General features: G+C 36.2%; 2 protein-coding genes across 4 annotated transcripts in view; one reads left to right on the top strand and one right to left on the bottom strand.

Annotated features, from left to right (window-relative positions):
• LOC123518570 (protein SMG7-like) overlaps window positions 1–19,029 on the top strand; it is a 47,375-nt gene extending 28,346 nt beyond the window's left edge. For 2 of the 3 annotated variants that reach the window (XM_045279436.1, XM_045279438.1), the window contains exons 10-19: window positions 677–798; window positions 956–1,099; window positions 1,228–1,303; window positions 3,383–3,503; window positions 4,071–4,181; window positions 4,942–5,095; window positions 5,282–5,469; window positions 5,701–6,930; window positions 9,304–9,447; window positions 18,066–19,029. In XM_045279436.1, coding sequence (XP_045135371.1) covers window positions 677–798; window positions 956–1,099; window positions 1,228–1,303; window positions 3,383–3,503; window positions 4,071–4,181; window positions 4,942–5,095; window positions 5,282–5,469; window positions 5,701–6,930; window positions 9,304–9,447; window positions 18,066–18,143 — 2,368 coding nt within the window. In that variant the 3' untranslated portion in view covers window positions 18,144–19,029. The remainder of the gene's footprint in view (window positions 1–676; window positions 799–955; window positions 1,100–1,227; window positions 1,304–3,382; window positions 3,504–4,070; window positions 4,182–4,941; window positions 5,096–5,281; window positions 5,470–5,700; window positions 6,931–9,303; window positions 9,448–18,065) is intronic. The other variant, XM_045279437.1, reaches the window with a different exon arrangement.
• Window positions 18,921–21,425, bottom strand: LOC123518571. The gene is made up of 3 exons (XM_045279439.1): window positions 21,288–21,425; window positions 20,622–20,833; window positions 18,921–20,391 (listed from the first exon to the last, which is right to left on the bottom strand). Exons 1-3 carry the CDS (start codon window positions 21,300–21,302, stop codon window positions 19,617–19,619), a joined length of 1,002 nt encoding a protein of 333 aa, XP_045135374.1. The 5' UTR covers window positions 21,303–21,425; the 3' UTR covers window positions 18,921–19,616.
• Window positions 21,426–21,650: the final 225 nt, after the last annotated feature.

Genomic DNA, 21,650 nt, shown 5'->3' with positions numbered 1-21,650 from the left:
CTGGCGGATACACGGAATTTCCTTTCCCAACCCTTTATAGATTGAGAAAAAAATATGTACATAACCCAAATGGGTAAGAAAACGATGAATGAAAGCACATTAAATCTGGAACAAAAAATGGTCCATAAGCAGTACAAAGGGGTGATGGGATGTACACACAACAGTAAAGGCGGCGTCACACTACCACTTTTCCGTTAACTTTCTTAAGAATGTCAACTTTTGTCGACGCTCGTTGTCACACACATGGTCGCTACCGCCTTTTAGTATATATATATATATATATATATATATATATATATATATATATATATATATATATATATATATATATGTATGTATGTATGTATGTATGTATAAGACTGTTGAGGGTGTCCTTAACCTCAAGTAACTGCTGATATACTGACAGTTTCCACTGATAAGAAGTGATGATGATAATTAATTGCAAGATGATTCAAGTCAGAACAGTGATAAATCATTGTTTCTATTACGTGAATATGCAAGTCGTTTTGCATTGTTAACTTTGAAATATTCTTTTTAATAGGTAACAGTCAACAAGAAAAGAAAAACTGGCTTTCTTGGTTGATTTGAATTTTGTTAGGTTCTTGAATTTGTTTAGTGTATGTTTAGCAGTGGACAGCATAAATTATGACATAATAATATTTAATCTTTTAATTAGAAATGATGAATGTCTGAAAGTTGTGGAGGAGCTGACTGTGGGAGTGCTGGCTGCCTTGCTCTTGCCCGTCCATACCATCCGTGATCCTGACCAACTCATGACATACCCTGCACTTCCAGCTGGTAAATAAATTTTTCTATTTTATGTATCTGTTTATTTATATTATGTATGACTGTAGTTTCACTACAACTCATTGTAGAAAAAGTTTATTGAGGTGACAACAGAGGTATTCATCTTTCAAAGAGGAAAGTAAGGAGCTATATTCAATTATATTTTCAGTTCACTTGTTGTTTGAATGGGTTCGATGTGAACAAGGCATGCTTAGATCAGAAGCCATGAAGAAGAAGCAACAAATTTGGCCTGGACTCTGTACATTAGTCAATAACTTGCAGCAGCCTATGGGATCTTTTAATGCTGAAAAATGTAAGTACTCAAACTTTCTTCATCATAAAATGTGTAATTAAAGAAAGATATAATGTGCAAGTATATTTCACTCTTAATAATATTATTGTTAAAACTGAATGATTACTTAATGAGAATTTGTTTTTCAGACACAGATGTACCACTTGTGGAAGACTGGGATTTGCAAGGATTTGAACCACTCCAGAAGATGCTGAATAAATTCAAGTTAGTTATATATATTCATGTGCAGTTTTTAGATGTAAATTGGTTAGAATGAATACAGAATGTTATACAAATGTGCTATAGTATTGACTCCATTGTAAGATGCTGAAATGTAGAATATGTAAATAGATGAGATAAGGAGACTATATATATGAACATCATAACAATTGAAGAGAGATATCCAGAACTAAATTTACTTACCTATTCAGATTGGGAGAAAAAAAAAGAAAATTTGAAGAGAAAAAGAAAAAATAATTATATATATATATATATATATATATATATATATATATATATATATATATATATATATATATATATATATATATATATATATATATATATATATATATATATATATATATATATATATATATATATATATATATATATATATATATATATATATATATATATATATATATATATATATATATATATATATATATATATATATATATATATATATATATATATATATATATATATATATATATATATATATATATATATATATATATATATATATATATATACAGTAAGTCCTCCTTATATGGTACTTCGTTATCCAGTAAATTCGCAGTTATGGTGTTTTGTGATTACTACCCTCAATTCTATTTACAGTAAGAAAAATTCACAGATACAGTATCCGCCTGTGTTTTGTTTACACCGTACCGTAGTGCCACCACGCTGCATGGCCACCACAACAATCTGTCTCTTTCCGCGTTTCCCACTGAACACAAGTGAAAGCCTTATGGCATGTTTTTTGTGGATATAATGAGTAAAGGGGGTATCACACTGGCCTATGATACGCGGAACACAAGCCATGGTTCTTGGTGCGAAACCAGGAACATTATCACACACAAGCTGCCCACGTTCTTGCTATGCTAGGCAAACAGCCTAGCAACCAAGACCAAGCCTAATCAAAACAAACCAGAATAAAGCCATGCTGCTTATACCTCAACCTGTGCTTCGTTCTGGAATTGCATTTGCACTTTCTCTTATTGAAGAAAAGTAAGTAAAAGAAACTAGAGGAGAACCGAGACACACAGACGTGCGTGATGGCAACTTTAGAGTCAAGGATGGTTGCCATGAGCCCAAACTATTGACATGATATATATAATTTTTTATCTTTCTAAATTGATGAAATAATATTAGTATTCCAATATGGAAGAATTAGGCACGTTCTCTTTAGTTTAAATATTAGGTTTTTATTATATATATTATGTTTATATTTTTCATTGGGATAGCATACGGAGAACCGGAATGGATATGAAGCCATCCCAACTTTGCTCCGCTAATCCCGGGCAAGTTCCAGCTATCTGGAGCAGATGTTCCTCGTTCCGCATATCATAGGCCAGTGTGATAGCCCCTTAAGGGCTGAAATTCCTACTGTCCCTTAGCCTCAGGAGGGACATCATCTGATAGAATATGTGGCGAGAGAAAGGTAAATAAAAACATTTTCTGTTTATTTCTTTTATGCAGTACTTTACATTTTTTATATGACTATTTTCATGTATTTTCATGTCTGTAGGGGTGACTTTCAACGTGCTGGAACACATCCCTAGTATTATATGTTATAAGGGGTTCGGTATACAGTAATTTCGATTTGCGGTAAGGTTTTTTAGGAACGCATATGTACCATATAACAAGGACTTACTGTGTGTGTATATATATATATATATATATATATATATATATATATATATATATATATATATATATATATATATATATATATATATATATATATATATTCAAATAATGACTGATTTTCAGTCAAATGTTTAGTACTTTGGCAGAATTGCCTCAGAGATACTCATTTAGAGATGTATACCTAAGTGTTTAAGTTAATTATAGGAGATATGTATTAAAGAAAGAGACCACCTTTAAGCTGTGAAGAGCAGAGGTAAATACAAGTAAATGCCATGAAAAGGAATGCAATTGCAATAAGGAAGGATTGCATGCTTGAGGGAGTGGAAAGTGCCTGGGAGCTTGCCTTACTTGGTTGCTATCTGTGAGTTAACTGAGCTCTGAAATAGGATGAAAGAAGATATCTATTATTTTTTGTTGGCTTTTCAGATACCGTGAAGGCCTATCTAAGCCTAGCCCAGAGGAATATAATAATCTTCGTGCCTCTCGACTCATTGATGTAGCCATGTGGTTCACTGAACAGTCAATCGATGGAAACTCAGTGATCAGGGTAGGTGTATTTAATTACCTTTACCTTTAAACATGTGTGTCAGTTCAGCACTTGGCATTGGCTTTTATTGTCATAATGTTTTTTGTGCTGTGTTCTTGAATGGTCTCTATTAATCACAAATTGAGAGGTGATTTTTTTTTCTCTGAGATTTTCTCTGGCCTTTATCTTGTTTGGGAGCTCAGAGGAACGTTTTATGTTCCCCTTATGCTTCCACTTGACATAATCACTAAGTTGTCTAAGCATATCTGACATCCTTAGTATACTACCTACTTGTTGGCTTTGATGTGATATGAAAACACCCAACATTAGTTCTAAAGCATGGAGCTATTTGAGGTCAGTCAGCCATTGAGCACTGGTTGTTACTACTAAAACCACAATATAAATTCTTGCTAACTGAGCTAACTATGGTAATAGTTAGTCCTCATGTCAAACACTGAGGTGCTGCTCTGTGTTATCTTATCATGGCCATTCTCTTTGGGGACAGTTATAAGGAACAGCTGTGAGTTGTTGCTGTTCTCATATTATGATGATTTTGTGCTATTTTCCTGAGACCATTTTTGGACACAGGTATGTGAAAGAAGTGAGGGAGGAATGACTTTTGAACCAATGCAGAACTCAAACCCTCCTGTGGATGAAGTGCGTGCCCTGGAGCAACTCTCTTTACATCCTAAGAGTGAGGTAAGTTTTTTTAAATAGCTATTTATATCCTTAGTATGAAAGATAATCTTAATCTCATAAAGTTATGGATAGAATTTTAAATCACATGAATTATTAATTAGATTTTTAGTTAAACTCCAAATAAATAGTGATCCTGATTTTTAGGAGGGCATTGTAGATAATTGCATACATAAAATATTTCTGAATTCCTGTATCTTATTAATTACTCTCATGATGTAGAACTTGGTGATATATTTGTAGAACTTTATTTTCTTGCACATTCACATTGCATGAAGACAAAAAAAAAAAAAAAATCAATAGGTAAAAGTAAACAGATATAGACTCTTTCACATCAGTGCATTTCACCCTGTTTACTTACAATGTTATATATATATATATATATATATATATATATATATATATATATATATATATATATATATATATATATATATATATATATTGAAGAGGAGGAGGAGGAGGAGGAGTGAGATATATATATTTATTTATTTATTTATTTATTTATTTTATTTATTTATTTTTTATTTATTTATTTATTTATTTTTATTTTATTTCATATTTTTTTGTGCATATTTACACTACCTCCAGAACCTGTATGGAAGGTTCTCTCTCATGGTTTGATAAACACTCCATTATATGCAACCACTCTCCTTATTATATATATATATATATATATATATATATATATATATATATATATATATATATATATATATATATATATATATATATATATATGTATATATTAAAATGTTTATAGGACAAGCCATCAACTAGACGGGGAAAAGTTGGGATCTTAAAACCGCAAGGTTCACTGGAACGTGCAAGAGAAACAAGAGACCAACAGGAGCCATCTGACAACTCAGAAATACTATCAAAAATAACTGGAGAAAGTGAAGACTCTAAAGAAAAAGGTATTAAAAGAAATATGTATTTTATCATAAACATAAAAACAAAAGTTCTTGTTGAATAGTATATACCTATAGATAAACCAGGTATTGCATGTTGTGCCTTGTAGATCAAATTTTTTAGTGATCTTTTTGTGCACATAACAAATTTGTAAATTAGCAAAGTATCTTATTTTTGTGTAAAAATTGCAGGACAGCATCTTCAGCATGTGCAGCAGTCACAAATACAACCACAAGAACAGCTACAACAGCAACAGCAACAGCAGCAGCAACATCAACAAGGTGCAGGCCCAGGCCAGCCTCGTACTACACGAACACGTACCAATGTGGCTCTTCAAGCTATAATGAAAAGGAACTCTGCAATGCAAGAAGCAAAACAGGTGAAGGATTCTTCTTTTTATAGCTTGGAGCATGAATAGCAAACAGAATACTTTCAAGTAAAGTGCATCTTTAGAAGTAACATAGTTATGAAAACTCAAAGAAATTCAGGGATAATAAGAAACTTCAGTTCATGAAAAAAAACAGCTTTAATTATGTCTGAATTTACATTTGATTATGGAATTATTGATTATGATGATGATGATGTAAATTCATTTTGCTTTTCTTTATAGGTAACTTTTCGGACTCCATCTCCTACCATATCTCCCAATCCTTCTGAAGCCTCAAGTGATAGCCATCGTAGTCAGCTATCCACTCCTCCTCTAATGACTCCCACTTCACAGAGGGATCCACTCTCAAGTTCCCCAATGCCTCTCCATCCTGGGCAAATGTACCCAATGGACATATCTCAGGGACAAGACAATTCTTTTGGAAGGCAGAATCATGGCAATGAAAACAATTTTTTAAACCAGCAGCAATATGGAGGTCCACCACCATGGGGAGGAGCAGGTGGCTTGACTGGAAATCTGTCTTCTCAGAGGTCATTCCTACCACAAAATCAACTTATAAGTACTGGTGTCAGTTTAAAAAAACAAAGCAGTTCTAGTGGGCACTCTCCTCAAAATATTCTGCAGCAATTACAGACATCCACAAGCCAGTCAGATATGTTACCTGCTGGAATTTTTAGCCGACCACCACAAGAGGGCTTCCATCACCCAGGTGGACCAGTTCCACCACCAAGATCAGCCACTGACATTTCTGGCAGGATAAGGGAGCCAGCACCAAGAATCCTGGAAACAATGGGAATGACTCCACTGCCTTCCTTTGGGCATGTTGAAAGTTTGCTTAATACTTGCAGAATAAGACCTCCAGGTACTGAAGCACTTGGATTAGATACTTCTCACATCACTCAGGTACCTTTTAGGGGTCAACAAGTACAAGATGCAGACAAAAATGGATCACAGGGTAAAATTAATCATGGTACTCACCCACTATTTTCAACAAGTCCTATGAACCCTCATCAATACAGCATGGAATGTAGGCAAAGTGTGAGTGGATCCAATGGACCAGGCGTGTCAAGCGGAATGAGAAGTGTGTTTGGAGATAATGATGCAGGACCATCTAGAGCTCCAGGTCTTGGGTGGGGAGCAGGGCAGAGTGAAAGCAAAAACTACACAGTAAGTCACCCTCATCCTCCAACATTGGCTAATCTCCTTCAGCAACATAATCCAGTTGATATGAGACTCAATCATCCTGGAGATCAAGGAGCAGATCAACTAAATTCTGGATTAGCTCGACTTTCTGCTGGTCATGCTGTCCACACTTCCATGAATCCTCATAGTCCTCCTAGTGTAGGCTCACTTGGTGCTGTACATCTGAGCATGTTATCCATGCCTTCTTCTCAACATCCACGTCCTGCATCTCATAGTCAACTGGCAAGAGGACAGCATTTCATGCAGGAGGTAAGGATTTTTTGTTGCTCTTGGATGAGTTTGATGTGATGAATCAAGTGTTTGTAAAACATGGATAGAAGTGTACCTCAATGGGTAAAGTCAGGTGGTCAGCTGAGATTATGGGAAGAGAAAGAGTAAATAATAATGTAGAAGCAACAAACCAATTCTGCCATAGAGCATTCACGTAGAGATTTATGGATATGTCGAATAAGTGGTTCTCACACAATAGGGGTAGTGAAGACCAATCCTATCTTCTCTAACTACCGCCCTATAGCTTTGATTTCCTGCCTTTCTAAAGCCTTTGAGTCTATCCTTAATAGGAAGATAATGAGGCATCTATCAGCTCACAACCTTCTCTCTGATTGCCAGTATGGTTTCCGTAAAGGCAGATCTACTGGTGATCTTCTTACTTTCCTAACTGAATCTTGGTCATCCTCTTTTAGGGACTTCGGTGAAACCTTTGCTGTCGGCCTTGACATATCGAAAGCCTTCGATAGAGTCTGGCACAAATCTTTAATTTCTAAACTACCCTCCTACGGATTCTATCCTTCTCTCTGTACCTTCATCTCCAGTTTCCTTTCCGATCGTTCTATTGCTGCTGTAGTAGACGGTCACTGTTCTTCCCTAAAACTATCAACAGTGGTGTTCCACAGGGTTCTGTCCTATCACCCACTCTCTTTCTATTATTCATCAATGATCTCCTAAATCTGACTCAATGCCCTATCCACTCCTATGCTGATGATACCACCCTGCATTATTCAACAGCGTTCAACAGACGCCCAACCCAACAACAATTAAATGACTCAAGGCGAGATGCTATAGGACGCCTAACTTCTGATCTTTCACTTGTTTCTGATTGGGGCAGAGAAAACCTGGTTTTGTTCAATGCCTCAAAAACTCAATTTCTACAACTATCTACTCGACATAACCTTCCAGACAACTATCCTCTCTTCTTCAATAACACTCAACTTCCCTCTCCTCTACATTAAACACACTCGGTCTATCCTTCACTAAAAATCTAAACTGGAAATTTCACATCTCTACTCTTGCTAAATCAGCTTCCAAGAAGTTAGGTGTCCTATGGCGTCTTCGTCCATTTTCTCTCCCTCCCAGCTGCTTGCTCTGTACAAGGGCCTTATCCGCCCGTGTATGGAGTATGGCTCTCATGTCTGGGGATCCACACACAGCTTTACTAAACAAGGTGGAATCTAAAGCTTTTCGTCTTATCAACTCTTCTCCTCTAACTGACTGTCTTGATTCTTTAAGTCACCGCCGCAATGTTGCATCTTTATCTGTCTTCTACCGCTGTTTTCATGCTGTCTGCTCTTCTGAACTTGCTAACTGCATGCCTTCCCCCCTCCTGCGGCCTCGCTGCACAAGACTCTCTACTTCTTCTCATCCCTATTCTGTCCATCTTCCTAATGCAAGAGTTAACCAGTATCTTCACTCCTTCATTCCCTACACTGGTAAACTCTGGAACTCTCTACCTGTGTCTGTATTTCCACCTGCCTATGACTTAAACTCTTTCAAAAGAGGAGTGTCAAGACACCTCTTACGTTAACTGGACCCTCCTTTTAGATTTTTTTGTTTTTTCTCTTTCTACTTTCCTCTTAACAGGGCCTGGCAACCAGCGGAATTTTTTTTTTTCCAACACTTTGTTTGCCCTTGGCCAGTGCCCTTGTAATGTAAAAAAAAAAAAAAAAAAAAATAACTGGTTTGATATTAAAACTACTTGTGAATGTATACTTATTTACAGGCAGTCATTTTGACTTGGCTGTTCCCATATGGAGTTATTACCTAAATACTTGAATTAATATACAATGAAACCTTGGTTCACAAACTTAATCCATTACATGGCTCAGTTCACAAGCTGGAATGTTTACAAACCAAAATAATTTCTAATTGAAATTAATGTGAACACAATTGTTCCATTGCAGTCTGTTTTTTTTTTTTTGTGTGTGTGTGTGTGTGTGTGTGTGTGTGTGTGTGTGTGTGTGTGTGTGTGTGTGTGTGTGTGTGTGTGTGTGACAAGGAATATAGAATGAAATTATAGTTGGATAAGAAAAGACAGCTGAGAGAGTGAGTGTGCTTGTGTCTGAAATGGTTTGTGGAGATGCATGTGTGTTTGCACACTGAAACAGTGATCAAGAACATTCGCAAACTGAGGTTCCACTGTATTATACACATTTGATTTTCCAGGCTAAAAAAATGAGGAAGATTCTCAAAACTCTAAACGTTTATTCTTATCAATACTAAATTTTAGAATATTGCATATAACAATTGACATATGACTTAAGTTGTAATGGTTTGACCTCAGCTTTTTACTTCATAATGCTGCAATTATAAAACAAAATTAAATTGTGTATGATATCTTTGTTTCAGGGTGGTGATGGCGAAGCACCATCAGGCAACACATATTCCTTATTTAGCCCCATGAGTGGAAACAGCATGGGAATGGGGACAGGCCCCAGTCGCACAGTTCCTCACCCTCTGTACCCCAGTGCTTCTCAGTCAAGTGGACAACAGGTAATCTCTTAAATCAAAATGTGCAGATTATGATAGTAAGTTAGTATATCATTTCACTTGTCAGTGCCTTTTAAGCTTTGCATATTTTAGATAGTAGAGAAAGTTCATCATAGTGTAAAGAAATACTATAAGGTAGATCATGGAACATTGAATTAGGAAAAATAAATGACATACTTCATCCATTTAATTGTATGGTTGTGCCTAATAATTTCTTTCCCCTTAGAAGCCAATTAGTTTTGGGTATTCACTCCCACCTTCCCCAGCATTACCTTGGTGTAAATATTTGGAACAAGAGTGGAAAGAAATTAGTAAGAACAATTGTACATTTTACACAATTTCTCAAGGCCACAGGGTAATAGAGAGACCGTCTATATGAAAGAGATTAAAGTAACCAAGCTTGAAATAAAAGAGTTAATGAAGGAACTTGATGAAGAGAAGGCAATGGGACCGGATAAAGTCTCAGGCAGAATACAGAAAGAATGTAGGGAAGAACTAGCAAGTCCTATGTACAACACCATAAAATGCTCAATAGAAAATGGAACAGTACCAGTAGAATGGAAAAGAGCTGAGGTGGTTCCCATATATAAGAGCGGAAGGAAGGAAGAACCTTTGAATTACAGACTGATATCACTAGCTAGTGTAATATGTAAGATGTGTGAAAGAGTAATAAAGAAACAATGGATTGAGTTCCTTGAAGACAACAAATTATTATCAAATAGCCAATTTGGTTTTTGAAAAGGTCGGTCGTGTGTAACAAATTTACTGAGTTTCTATCCTAGAATAATTGACAGAGTACAAGAGAGAGAGGGATGGGTTGATTGTATTTATTTGGATTTAAAAAAGGCATTTGATAAAGTGCCACATGCAAGATTACTGTGGAAGGTAGAGAAAATTATTTGAGGGGGAGAGAAATAAGGACGGTAGTCAAAGATATGAAGTCCAAGTGGAGAGCAGTAGAAAGCGGAGTGCCACAGGGGTCAGTATTGGCGCCAATACTTTTTCTCATATATATATAAACAATATGCCAGAAGGAGTGAACAGCTACATAAATCTGTTTGCGGACGATGCCAAACTGTGCAGAGCTATAAAGCAAAAAAGAGGATTGTTAAATACTGCAGGAAGACCGAAATAAGATCTGGGAATGGAGTAAAAAGTGGGAAATGGAATTCAATGTGGACAAAAGCCATGTCATGGAAATGGGAAAGAGTGAAAGACGACCAGTGAGAATATATAAGATGGGAGATGAAGTAGAACTGGAGAAAGTAAAAAAGAAAAAGGATTTGGGAGTGGCGATGGAAGAAAAAAATCAACCGGTAAGCCATATTGATAGAATTTTCAGAGACATATAATTTGCTAAGGAATATTGGAATAGCATTTCACTACATGGACAAAGAAATGATGAAGAAATTGATAAGTACTATAATAAGACCCAGATTGGAATATGCAGGAGTAATGTGGACCCTCCCATAAAAAGAAATGCGTAAGGAAGCTGGAGAGACTACAAAAATGGATACAAGAATGGTTCCAGAATTTGAAGGGATGACATATGAGGAGAGACTAAAGGCTATGGATCTACCAACCCTAGAACAGAGAAGGGAGAGAGAGTATCTGATACAAGTTTATAAATTGATCAATGAAATGGACTAAGTGAATAATGAGAAACTGATCCTGAGAGAAGAATATGACATTTGAAGCACAAGATCGCATAGTAAAAAGCTGAGGAAGGGAAGATGTCTAAGAGATATTAAAATATATAGTTTCCCGCAAAGATGTGTTGAGACGTGGAACAGCTTGAGTGAAGAAGTGGTGTCAGCAACGAGTGTACATAGTTTTAAAGAAAAATTGGATAAGTGTAGATATGGAGACGGGGCCACACGAGCATAAAGCCCAGGCCCTGTAAAACTACAATTAGGTAAATACACACACACACACACACACACACACACACACACACACACACACACACACACACACACACACACACACACACACACACACACACACACACACACACACACACACACACACAGAGCGCAGCCGTCGAGCAAGACACACGCATCTGAGCAGCTCGCAGAGATTACTACAAAAAGAGTTGGACTCAGGCCTAGATATATATATAGGGGGTGGGGGCCATAGGTTCTCCTATCTCCAAATTAAATAAGTGTTGAATCACATATAAGGAATGAATAATGAGGGAGAGAGATGGAACCAAGTAGCGCTGCCAGGCGTATGGTGGAATCAAAACATGCACTGAGTTTATAGGAACCCCTATTGGTTTAAGGAAACTGACTGATGATACTATGGAAAAGGATTTCTCGGGTTTCAGAGATGAACGAGGTAATATGAGAAGGCTTATCAATGTAGAAAGAGAATTAAGATTATGAAGGAGGTTATGTCCAGTCTCATGAACAAGCAAGAGTGACTGATAACGGAGAACACAGCCCTGAAATTGAGAGTTGCTGAATATGAGAAAATCAGTGCAATAAACCAGGAATTGAAAGAGGAGATTCAGGAAATAAGGAAGCAAAATAACATTCTAAAAACCATATTCCAAAATTATGAAAGCTCTTTAAAGAGCTTGCAGGCTAAAGTGCAGGACAGGATTACAGACAGGGCAGAAGGTGGTCTAGGTGGTAACAAGTTGAAAGAACTAAGAAATGAATGTAAACAGGAGGAAGAAGAGGAAAAAGTCAAATTTTCAGAATTGGTAATGAGACAAATTTAGGAGAACACAAAAGTCGCTGTAATAAAAGTTATCAAGGAAAAGGAAGATTTGGTGCGGGATGCAGTGGACAAGAAAAAAAGCTTCGTGATTTATGGGATGAGGGAAAAAAAAAATCCAAATAAATTCACGAGAGAACGTGAAGAAAGAGAAATGGCCAAAACCGTTATCAAACGAGTACAAGACAGCACACAAGAATTTGACCAGGAGGTGGAGAAAGTGATTAGGCTGGGAAGATATAATGAAGGGGGTAGGAGACCAATGAAGGTGAAAATGAGATCTCAAGTTGCTGTAGACGAAATTATGGCTAGAAAAGGGAAGCTGGCCGATGATGTAAATCACAAGGAAATATGGATAAAAAGAGATATGAACTTAGAGGAAAGGGAAAAGGAGAAAGTGTTAAGAAGTGAAGCTAAGGAAAAAAATGAGAAAAGAACAGAGATAGAGAAGAAGAATTTTTACTGGAGGATTCTGGATATGAGGCTAAAGAAGTGGTTCCTAAGGAAAAAAGAGGAGGTCGTGGAGGCAATAAATTAAGAATGACTTATACTAACATGGATGGGTTGTTATCAAGCATATTGGAAGTTCGGGATTACCTATTTGAAAGAGAAAAAGCCGGATGTAATGTGCATCATTGAAACAAAATTGAAAAAAGAGATCCATGTTGACTTTAAAGAGGAGGGATATAATACCTGGAGGAGGGACAGGAAGGATAAAGGGGGAGGAGGAGTGTTGATAATGGTTCTTGATAATATATGTGTGGAGGATATGCAATATGGTGAGGACAAAGTGGAAGTAATGGAAGTAACAATCAGAACAGAAGATTTGAAGAAAAGAAAAATTATATTTATATATGTTCCATCAAAGACTAATACATGGGGATCAGAAGAGCATAAAGATATACAAAGAGAGGTGATAAAGTGTCTAGATAACATGATAAGAAGAGATAGAAGAATACTCTTAGTTGGAGACTTTAAATGTAAAATAATAAACTGGAGAGAGATGGAAGTAATGGATAATGCTGGGCAGTGGAGCGAGAAAGTGTTACAGTTGACTATGGTTAATACAATGGACCAGTGGGTGGAGGAGTCAACAAGGTACAGGGGGGAAGAAGAACCATCGTTGCTTGACCTAGTTTTCACAAAGAAACCAGAGCCCTCCAATCATACAATACCTTAGTCCAATGGGGAAAAGTGATCATGTGACATTAGAGATGCAAATGCAGGAGGAAGATGAGATAAGTTACAGAGAGGATTATAAAGGAGAGAGATTAAATTATGCAAAAGTGGATTTTGAAAAATTGAGGATTTATTTTGCTGATATTGAGTGGAGTAATATTATGTGCAGAAAGACTGTACAAGAGGAACATGATATATTCTTACAGAATTACAATGAAGGAGTAAAAAAGTTTGTTCCTGTTTATAGACTTCAGAAAAAGAATACATGCCTGGTACAATGCTAGATGCATACAAGCAAAAAAGGCAAAAGATAAAGCATGGAAAAAACTCTTAAAGCAGGGAAATGACTTTAACAGATGGCAGTACAAAGATCCTAGAAATGAATATATTAGAGTAAGGAGAGAAGAAGAAAGAAATTTTGAGAAAGATGTAGTGGATAAAAGCAAAGATTAATCCAAATTTTTCTACAAGTTTATAAATGGCAAAACAAAGAATAAGGAAATAATTGAAAAAATAATTAAAGAAGGGAAGACATACCAAACAGAAAAGGAAATGTGTGAAATAATGAATGAGAGCTTCAAAACGGTAGTCACTGCACAAGATGATTTCACAGAACCTAATAGGACATTGGATTGCCAAGGATTACAGGAGATTACAGTGCACAATGAGGATATTGGAAGATTACTGGTTAAGTTGGAAGTGAGAAAAGCAATGGGGCTGGAAGGTGTATCAGGCTGGGTGTTAAAAGAATGTAAAGAACAATTACTGGATCCAATTTGGGAAATAATTTAAAGTTCAGTTAATGAAGGGAAAGTTCCACTAGAGTGGAAGAAAGCCAACATAATACCGATATTTAAAGGAGGAAAGGCAACTGAACCACTAAACTACAGACCAGTGTCACTTACAAGTGTCGTAGGGAAGTTATGTGAAATAATTATCAAAGAAAATTAGGTTAAATTTCAAGAAGAGGAGCAAGTCATATCAAACAGATCATTTGGGTTCAGGCCAGGGTGGTCATGTGTATCAAACTTATTAAGCTTCTACTCAAGAGTTATTGCAGGACTTGAAAACAGAGATGGATGGATAGACATAGTATCCCTGGACATTAAAAAGGCTTTTGATAAAGTCCCGCATGGAAGACTTCTTTGGAAACTAGAGAACATAGGAGAACTGCGTGGAACCTTGCTCGAATGGACAAGAGATTATTTGAAGGATAGGGAAATGAGAACTGTGATCAGAGATACATACTCATCTTGGGGTAAAGTAACTAGCAGAGTGCCAGAAGGGTCAGTGTTAGTCCCCATTATGTTTAAAGTTTATGTAAATGATATTCACATTGGGATAAACAGTTATATAAATTTATTTGCTAATGATGCAAAGTTGCTAAGAGTTATCAAAACCAGAGAGGACTGTCTGCTGTTGCAGGAAGATTTAAATAAGATCTATGAATGGAGCAAGAAGTGGAAATTGGAATAATGGAACTATGAAAGAGTAAAAGAAGACCAGTATGGAACTATTTGTTGGGAGGGGAACAAATAATGAAGACTAAAGAGTGATCATACAAGAAAATCTGAGCCCTTATAAACACATAAGCAAGATATTTGGACTATCATATAAGATGTTTACTAATATAAGAGTGGCATTTCATTACATGGATAAAGATATGATGAAAAAAATCATCACAAGCATGATACGCCCAAGGCTGGAATATGCAGCAGTGGTGTGGTCTCCGAGCTCTAAAAAAGGATATAAGAAAATTGGAAAGGATACAGAAGATTGCTACAAAGATGGTGCCAGAATTAAAGGACCTCACATATGAAGGACGACTGAAGGAAATGGGACTGCCAACCTGACAAGATAGAAGAGAATGCGGGGACCTAATAACAATGTATAAGATAGTAAATGATATTGAAAAGATAGACAAAGAAGACCTGGTGCTGTTGACGGAAGAAGATGGAAGGACAAGAGGACATGAAAAGATCAGGATGAAGCTGTGTGTGAAGGATTTTGGAAAATACAGTTTTCCACACAGAACAGTGGAAAAATGGAATGCATTGGATAATGGAATTGTCACAGCACATAGTGTGCATAATTTTAAAGAAAAACTTGATAAATGGAGATATGGATACAGGACACTATGAGCCCTGCTTGAACCCTGTACAATACAACTAGGTAAATACACACACACACACACACACGCACGCACGCACGCACACACACACACACACACACACACACACACACACACACACACACACACACACACACACACACACACACACACACACACACACACACACACACACACACACACACACACACACACACACACACACACACACATCTTAGCAGAAAGCAGCCATGGTGCAGTATGCATGTCATCAGATTTTTCACAAGCACTCTGATGACAAAATATACACCATCATGTTGAAGGGATTAAGATAAAAAAAAAAAAAAATGGAGACTCCATATCCAGCCTCATAGTTCCCTTGTGGTCAGACTGCTCTCTTGGTATCGACCCAAGATGTCTTGACACCTCCCTCAAGGGTTTCCTCCTTAACTTCTGCAACATTTGCAGTCTTAGATCTGATTTTTCAATTTATAGAACACCACCTCTCCTCTACTAAACCTCATCATCTTCTTACTGAAACACAGCTGTCTGAGACAACTGACAGTAGCCCCTTCTCAGTTTCCTCCCTTTTTTTTCCAATGGTTCTCACTGCTGGAATGTTACATCTCTTGCTGTCTTCTACCATTAATTTCATGCTAACTGCTTTCTGATCTTGCTAATTGCATGCTTCCTCTCCTCCTGCAGCCTCACTGCACAAGGCCGTCTTCTTTTCATCCTATTCTGTCCAACTCTCTAATGCAAGAGTTAACCAGCACTCTCAGTCATTCATACCTTTCTCTGGCAAACTCTGGAACTCCTTGCCTGCTTCTGTTTTTCCATCATCCTACGACTTGACATCTTTTAACAGGGAGGTTTCAAAACATTTGTCCCTTTCTTTTGGCTGACTCTTTGACCTGCAAGGGGACTGGCAATTAAATGAGCCTTTTTTTTATGTATTATTATTTTTATGTATTATTATTTTTGGCCAGTTTCCCCTTTACATAAAAATAAATAAATTAATAAAATGCTGCAGGCAAGTCATGACGTCTACATGTAGGTGTTATGGTATTGAAAGAACTTAGTGTGACAGTCAACTAAAATGATGGAATGGAAGGTTTCATCAAAGATAATGTAGATTAAATTTCTTTTAGCCAAGAATTATGGGTGATTATGTGTATGTACACTTGACCCTCATTTTTCCAGACTAAATGGTGCAGAAACTAGTCTAGATTATGAAAAAGTCTGGATAACATAAATGTATATTTATGTAATGCAAATATAATTAAATCTGACTCTTCTTAGGTGTTGAATGCCAAAAGAAACCCATCTCATCACCATTACACACTTCAGAGTAGCTTAAATGTTCATCTTGAATGAATTTATCCAGCTTAATCTGAAAAAGTTCGATGCTGGCTGTGTATACATTGCCAGCTTCACTCTGCACAGTTGCACTAGAGTCCATGTCAATTGTGGAATTGTCACAGCCATCCATTACTCCCCTTGAAATCTTCTGTTTTCTATGCCAGCTTCTTAGTTGCTGCAAGGATTTTTATCCTACTGACACTCCTCACCAGTCACTGCTGCACATACCACTTCATAACCACAGCATCTAATGCAGCATCTTTTTCAGTCCTAACATTTTTTCTCAATGCACCTTAACCACTTTTGCTTGCCAATGCATCCACACAGTACTTGGCAGAATATTCTACCAGCTTATCTTTCAACTTTCTAATTCCCAAAATAGTTTGCTTGGCCCCACCATACTCCTCACAAACACTCGTAATTCCTTTCTTTAATTTTGTTATTGATTCCAGCTTTTGAGCCACTATTAAAGCCATTCACTTACCTTAAAATAATAGACTTGGGAGGCATACTTATGTTTTAAGTTATCTATTTTATAATTAAAAATGCACAAAATTGTTCACTGATACTGTACAAAACATTGTTTATGAGCGTCAGTCAGACTTGTTTACAACTGCCTGATACCACCTATCAGGCATTTCTGGCAGTATTTGAGGAGTGCGCTGTTTGAATGAATTTGTCGGCCATCCGGACTCAAATTATTATCCAGACACTGTCCAGATAAATTGAGATCCGGATAAATGAGGATTGAGTGTACATGTAGTAAGAGGGATAAAGATGAAATTATATTTTGTAGAGTGTAGTTGATGAGTGTTTACAAATGTTATGGAATTAATGAAGTGCATAACTGTAAGTAGGCACTACCTGTGACTAGATGCTTTTGATAGACCTGTGACAGTTTACTTGTGACAGACATCTTAGATTATGATACACATCAGTCTTAGTGATGGCACATTTTATATCTTTATGAAAAATACAATTTTTGAATGCTATAGTTAAGAATATAATGATTGAAAGTATAGTTGGTATGCATTGTGTACCTGGAAAAATGAATGTGATGTGAAACATTTTCACATTACATCTACATTCACTCTTTTCTTAGTTGTGTATTTTCACATGTTCATCTGATTATTCCAACCTGCAGATTTGTTAGGCTTAAGTGCATCACTGCCCATTGAACATGATAAAACTACAGTTGTTCAGTTATAGTTTGGTTCAGTTTATTACAAAAAATACTACTTTACAGTCACTTTGGTCTGGTCCTGGTCCATCTCCACTGGAGCGTCTCCTTGAGCAAAAGAAATACAGCAGTGTTCCTAAGTGAAACCAGAAGAGATGGTTACATGGCATCAGGTAAATCACATACGAGTGTCAAGAATGGCCCAGTGTGGGGTTCATGGCTAAACTGCCACCACTGTAGAGTGGACGGTGATGAGAAGCCGCTGCCAAGACGAGTTTCAAGCACCAAAGGAAACTCATAGCACCACTTCAGTCACTACTGCTGGACAGAACTTGATTGAAAGGTCCTGCAGTTGACAGGCAACTAGATAATCATGGTTGCTGGGGCAACCATGTAGAATTCTGTTTTGTAGTTGTGAGGAGACTGGCAAGAAATAATCCTGGAAGGCAATTTTACCTGAACCTGAGAAATACAAATGAGAAATATATATTGCATTTGAGAAGCTGGTCTAGGTTTTATGTGTAGCTGATTTAATGTTATATTCAGTGCACAGATATGGCTTTTTTCTTCTTTTTTTTCATTGTGGAACTCCTGTGGCTAAAGTTGTTTATTAATGTGTGGATGTGGAGAGTATATCATAAACTGCATTGTGATTGCTTGTACGTTATTCATACAAGTAAGGCTATGCATTGTTTTGCTAATATATTTACCTAGGGTATGTAACAGAAAGCTGCTAGCCACAGACTATAGGTCCTTGTTTTTGTTGGCCTTGCATCATATTAGCCAGTACTATGATTGTGATATATTTCATTTATAAAGGCAGGAAAATGGTTCGTATATGATCACTGTAATAGCACATTCACAGTTATTACAGGCCTATAATTCTGTAATAAGAAAATTAATACAGCAAGAGTACTTAACTTCATTTTCCATCAGTTTATTGTTCAGTAGCTATCCCACATACAAAGGATGTTATATTTTGTTTTGTAATGTACATCTAACTTGAGTGAAATAAACCTTCCGCAACGAAGGAGTGACTCATTACCCAAATTAGTAAGCTTTATAGTTTACATCTATTTGTCTACTGTATCCCTCTGATGCTGCTCTCACTTTGTGAGCATCCCTCTAGGTGGGAGCCATAGTAAAAGAGCCTCCACCCCTCTCACCTACCAATAAATATAGAAGTGTTCATAACATTAAAATATATTCTGATTATATCATATATCGTACTTATATAAAAAAGCATTACAATTCATGAGTAGTCACATCATACTCTATTCACTTTCAACTGCACTCATAAAATAATCAACAGTAAATAAATGCAGAAATGTATTTTCCATTAGCAAATATATGAATAAAAAAACAAAATCTTATGAACAAACTTGTGTAGATGCACAGTAACACTTAATTTTTCTTTATAATGCCATTCAAAAAGTTATCAGAATTGCATAATTCTGAAATTGCCTTCTGAACATGAAAGAAAATAAATCAGTAGAATCTTCCATTCATGCATTATGATACATATTCTTTTATGTTGAGAAGTGAAGATGTAGTGGTCTTCAATCTCTTATCATGGTCTGTGTATGCAAACAGATAATAGTGACTTAGCATGACTCACTACAATGAGAAGATGGCAGGATGGTATGACTTACTGCATCGAGTTGGTATATTGGAATTTCCAAATTCAGAAATACAATGGTCATACGCTTGGCTAGTGGATACCCAGGGGAAGTACGGCCATAGAGAACCTTCCTGTTTTTTAGGTTGATGGTGCAATCCCATGAAAAAGTACTTGCGGTAGAGGGATTCCCAGTGAGAAGCAAGAACCTTCCAGTCTTGCAAACATTCATCATCTCTCTGTGATGTTTGTGATGGGGTTTCTTGAGACATGAATAAAGCATTGATCTTTGCAATCCAGGCTATTTCAAGTTTACGACATCTCAATGTAGGTATAGATTGCAGTTGTGACTGAGAGTATTGGGTTAAAGGATATTCCCTAAGTCCTGGTGGTGGAAGAATGTCCTTGATTCTTTGATCTTTGGTAAGTTTCTTGAGTATGGTGGAGAAAGATGTGGCTTTGTCAACCGCAGTAATATCCTTCAGTGATGCTTTCTGTAGGTCTTTGAAGAGAGTGAGGAACTGCTGAGGACTCTGTGGAGATAACTTAAAAAGGCCTTGGGTCTGGGCAGCATGAGGTACCTCATTTAAGTCTTTGAATTGAAAGATATTTATAAGATCTTTTTCCATAGGATCATGCAGATGACTTGTCTCCCTCGTTTTCTTGTTCCTCTTCTTTGCTGCTTCTCTCTTTATAAGATACAGGAGCATCTGCCTTTTCGTGTCAGAAGGAGAAATTGCTTGCTCATCAGTACTTGCATTTTCTTTAAAAAATCTGCAATAATGCAATGTTTGATGTTTCTTTTTCATAATAATCTTTGCCACATTATACGGAATTCTTAATAAAGATTTAACAAAAATTGTTAATCTAAAACTAATATGCTCCTGAATAAATCTTTCATATTGTCTCCACAAGACTTTGGAATATAGAATTACTGTATCAGCATTATAATTGTGTAACAATTTCTCATGAGGAAAGGAAACATTAGCAGCAGCAAACCTTACCTACGCAGTGCCTCTTTGGTCTGTTCATTTCTTGCCTCATGTTCGTGGTCTGCTGCAAGATTGTCTTTGTGTTCCCAGCATAGGCTATGGGAGCGGCGCTGAGGGGTAGGAAAGTGCATACGAAATGTATTGTAAAAAATGTAGTGGTAACTGCAACCCACGTCCTCTTGGCAGGCATAGTGACGACCTTGTTGCTGGCTGACACAGTGTATCTGGCGAGAAAAGATCCTTGTCATACATGTTTTCTTCAATTCTACATTTCCTTTCAAGTATATCCCATACAATATCACCAAAATAAAAATACTATGAGTAAGAATTATAATTTGTCCGGGTATAGCAGCTATAGTAAAGAAATAAATAATTCAAGAAGGAATAGCTTTTTGTTTTTTGTTTTTATTTTTACACAAATCTTCACTATGTGGGAGGGTACGAGTAAATTTCATTATTTCAGCTTGTACTATTGAAGGAGTCATCATGTATGCTTACTTATAAGAGGAAATACAAAAGTATAATTTTCCTTGTGATTTATGTTATAAGTAATTGGATAAATAAACTCTTGAATCTGAGAAAGAAAGTCTAGACAAAATGTGATATACGCTGAGGCAACGCACAGTTGGCCACAGTGGTTCAATGCTGGGGAAACATAATATTATCATTGCTACTCACAGCAGTATTTTGCATTATCGTTTCTTTTTCTTTTCTTGACGACAATTATCTGTACAATATACTGGAATTCTGTGAAATACTCGAGTTCTTGCAATCCTATCTTATGTTTCAAGCCACGTGCGTATGGTTGGTACGGAGAGATGGAACGTAACAAACTAGCAAAATGACAAATATCTTCGATGATAATCAAATAAATAGGTAATAAGCTAAAAAATATATTGTTTTATATATATATATATATATATATATATATATATATATATATATATATATATATATATATATATATATATATATATATATATATATATATATATATATATATATATATATATATATATATATATATATATATATATATAT

The sequence above is a fragment of the Portunus trituberculatus genome, chromosome 44 (genome assembly GCF_017591435.1).
Source record: "Portunus trituberculatus isolate SZX2019 chromosome 44, ASM1759143v1, whole genome shotgun sequence".
In the NCBI taxonomy this organism is placed as follows: domain Eukaryota; kingdom Metazoa; phylum Arthropoda; class Malacostraca; order Decapoda; family Portunidae; genus Portunus; species Portunus trituberculatus.
Note: the sequence above shows the minus strand (reverse complement) of the source record. Positions and strands in the feature narration are given on the sequence as shown.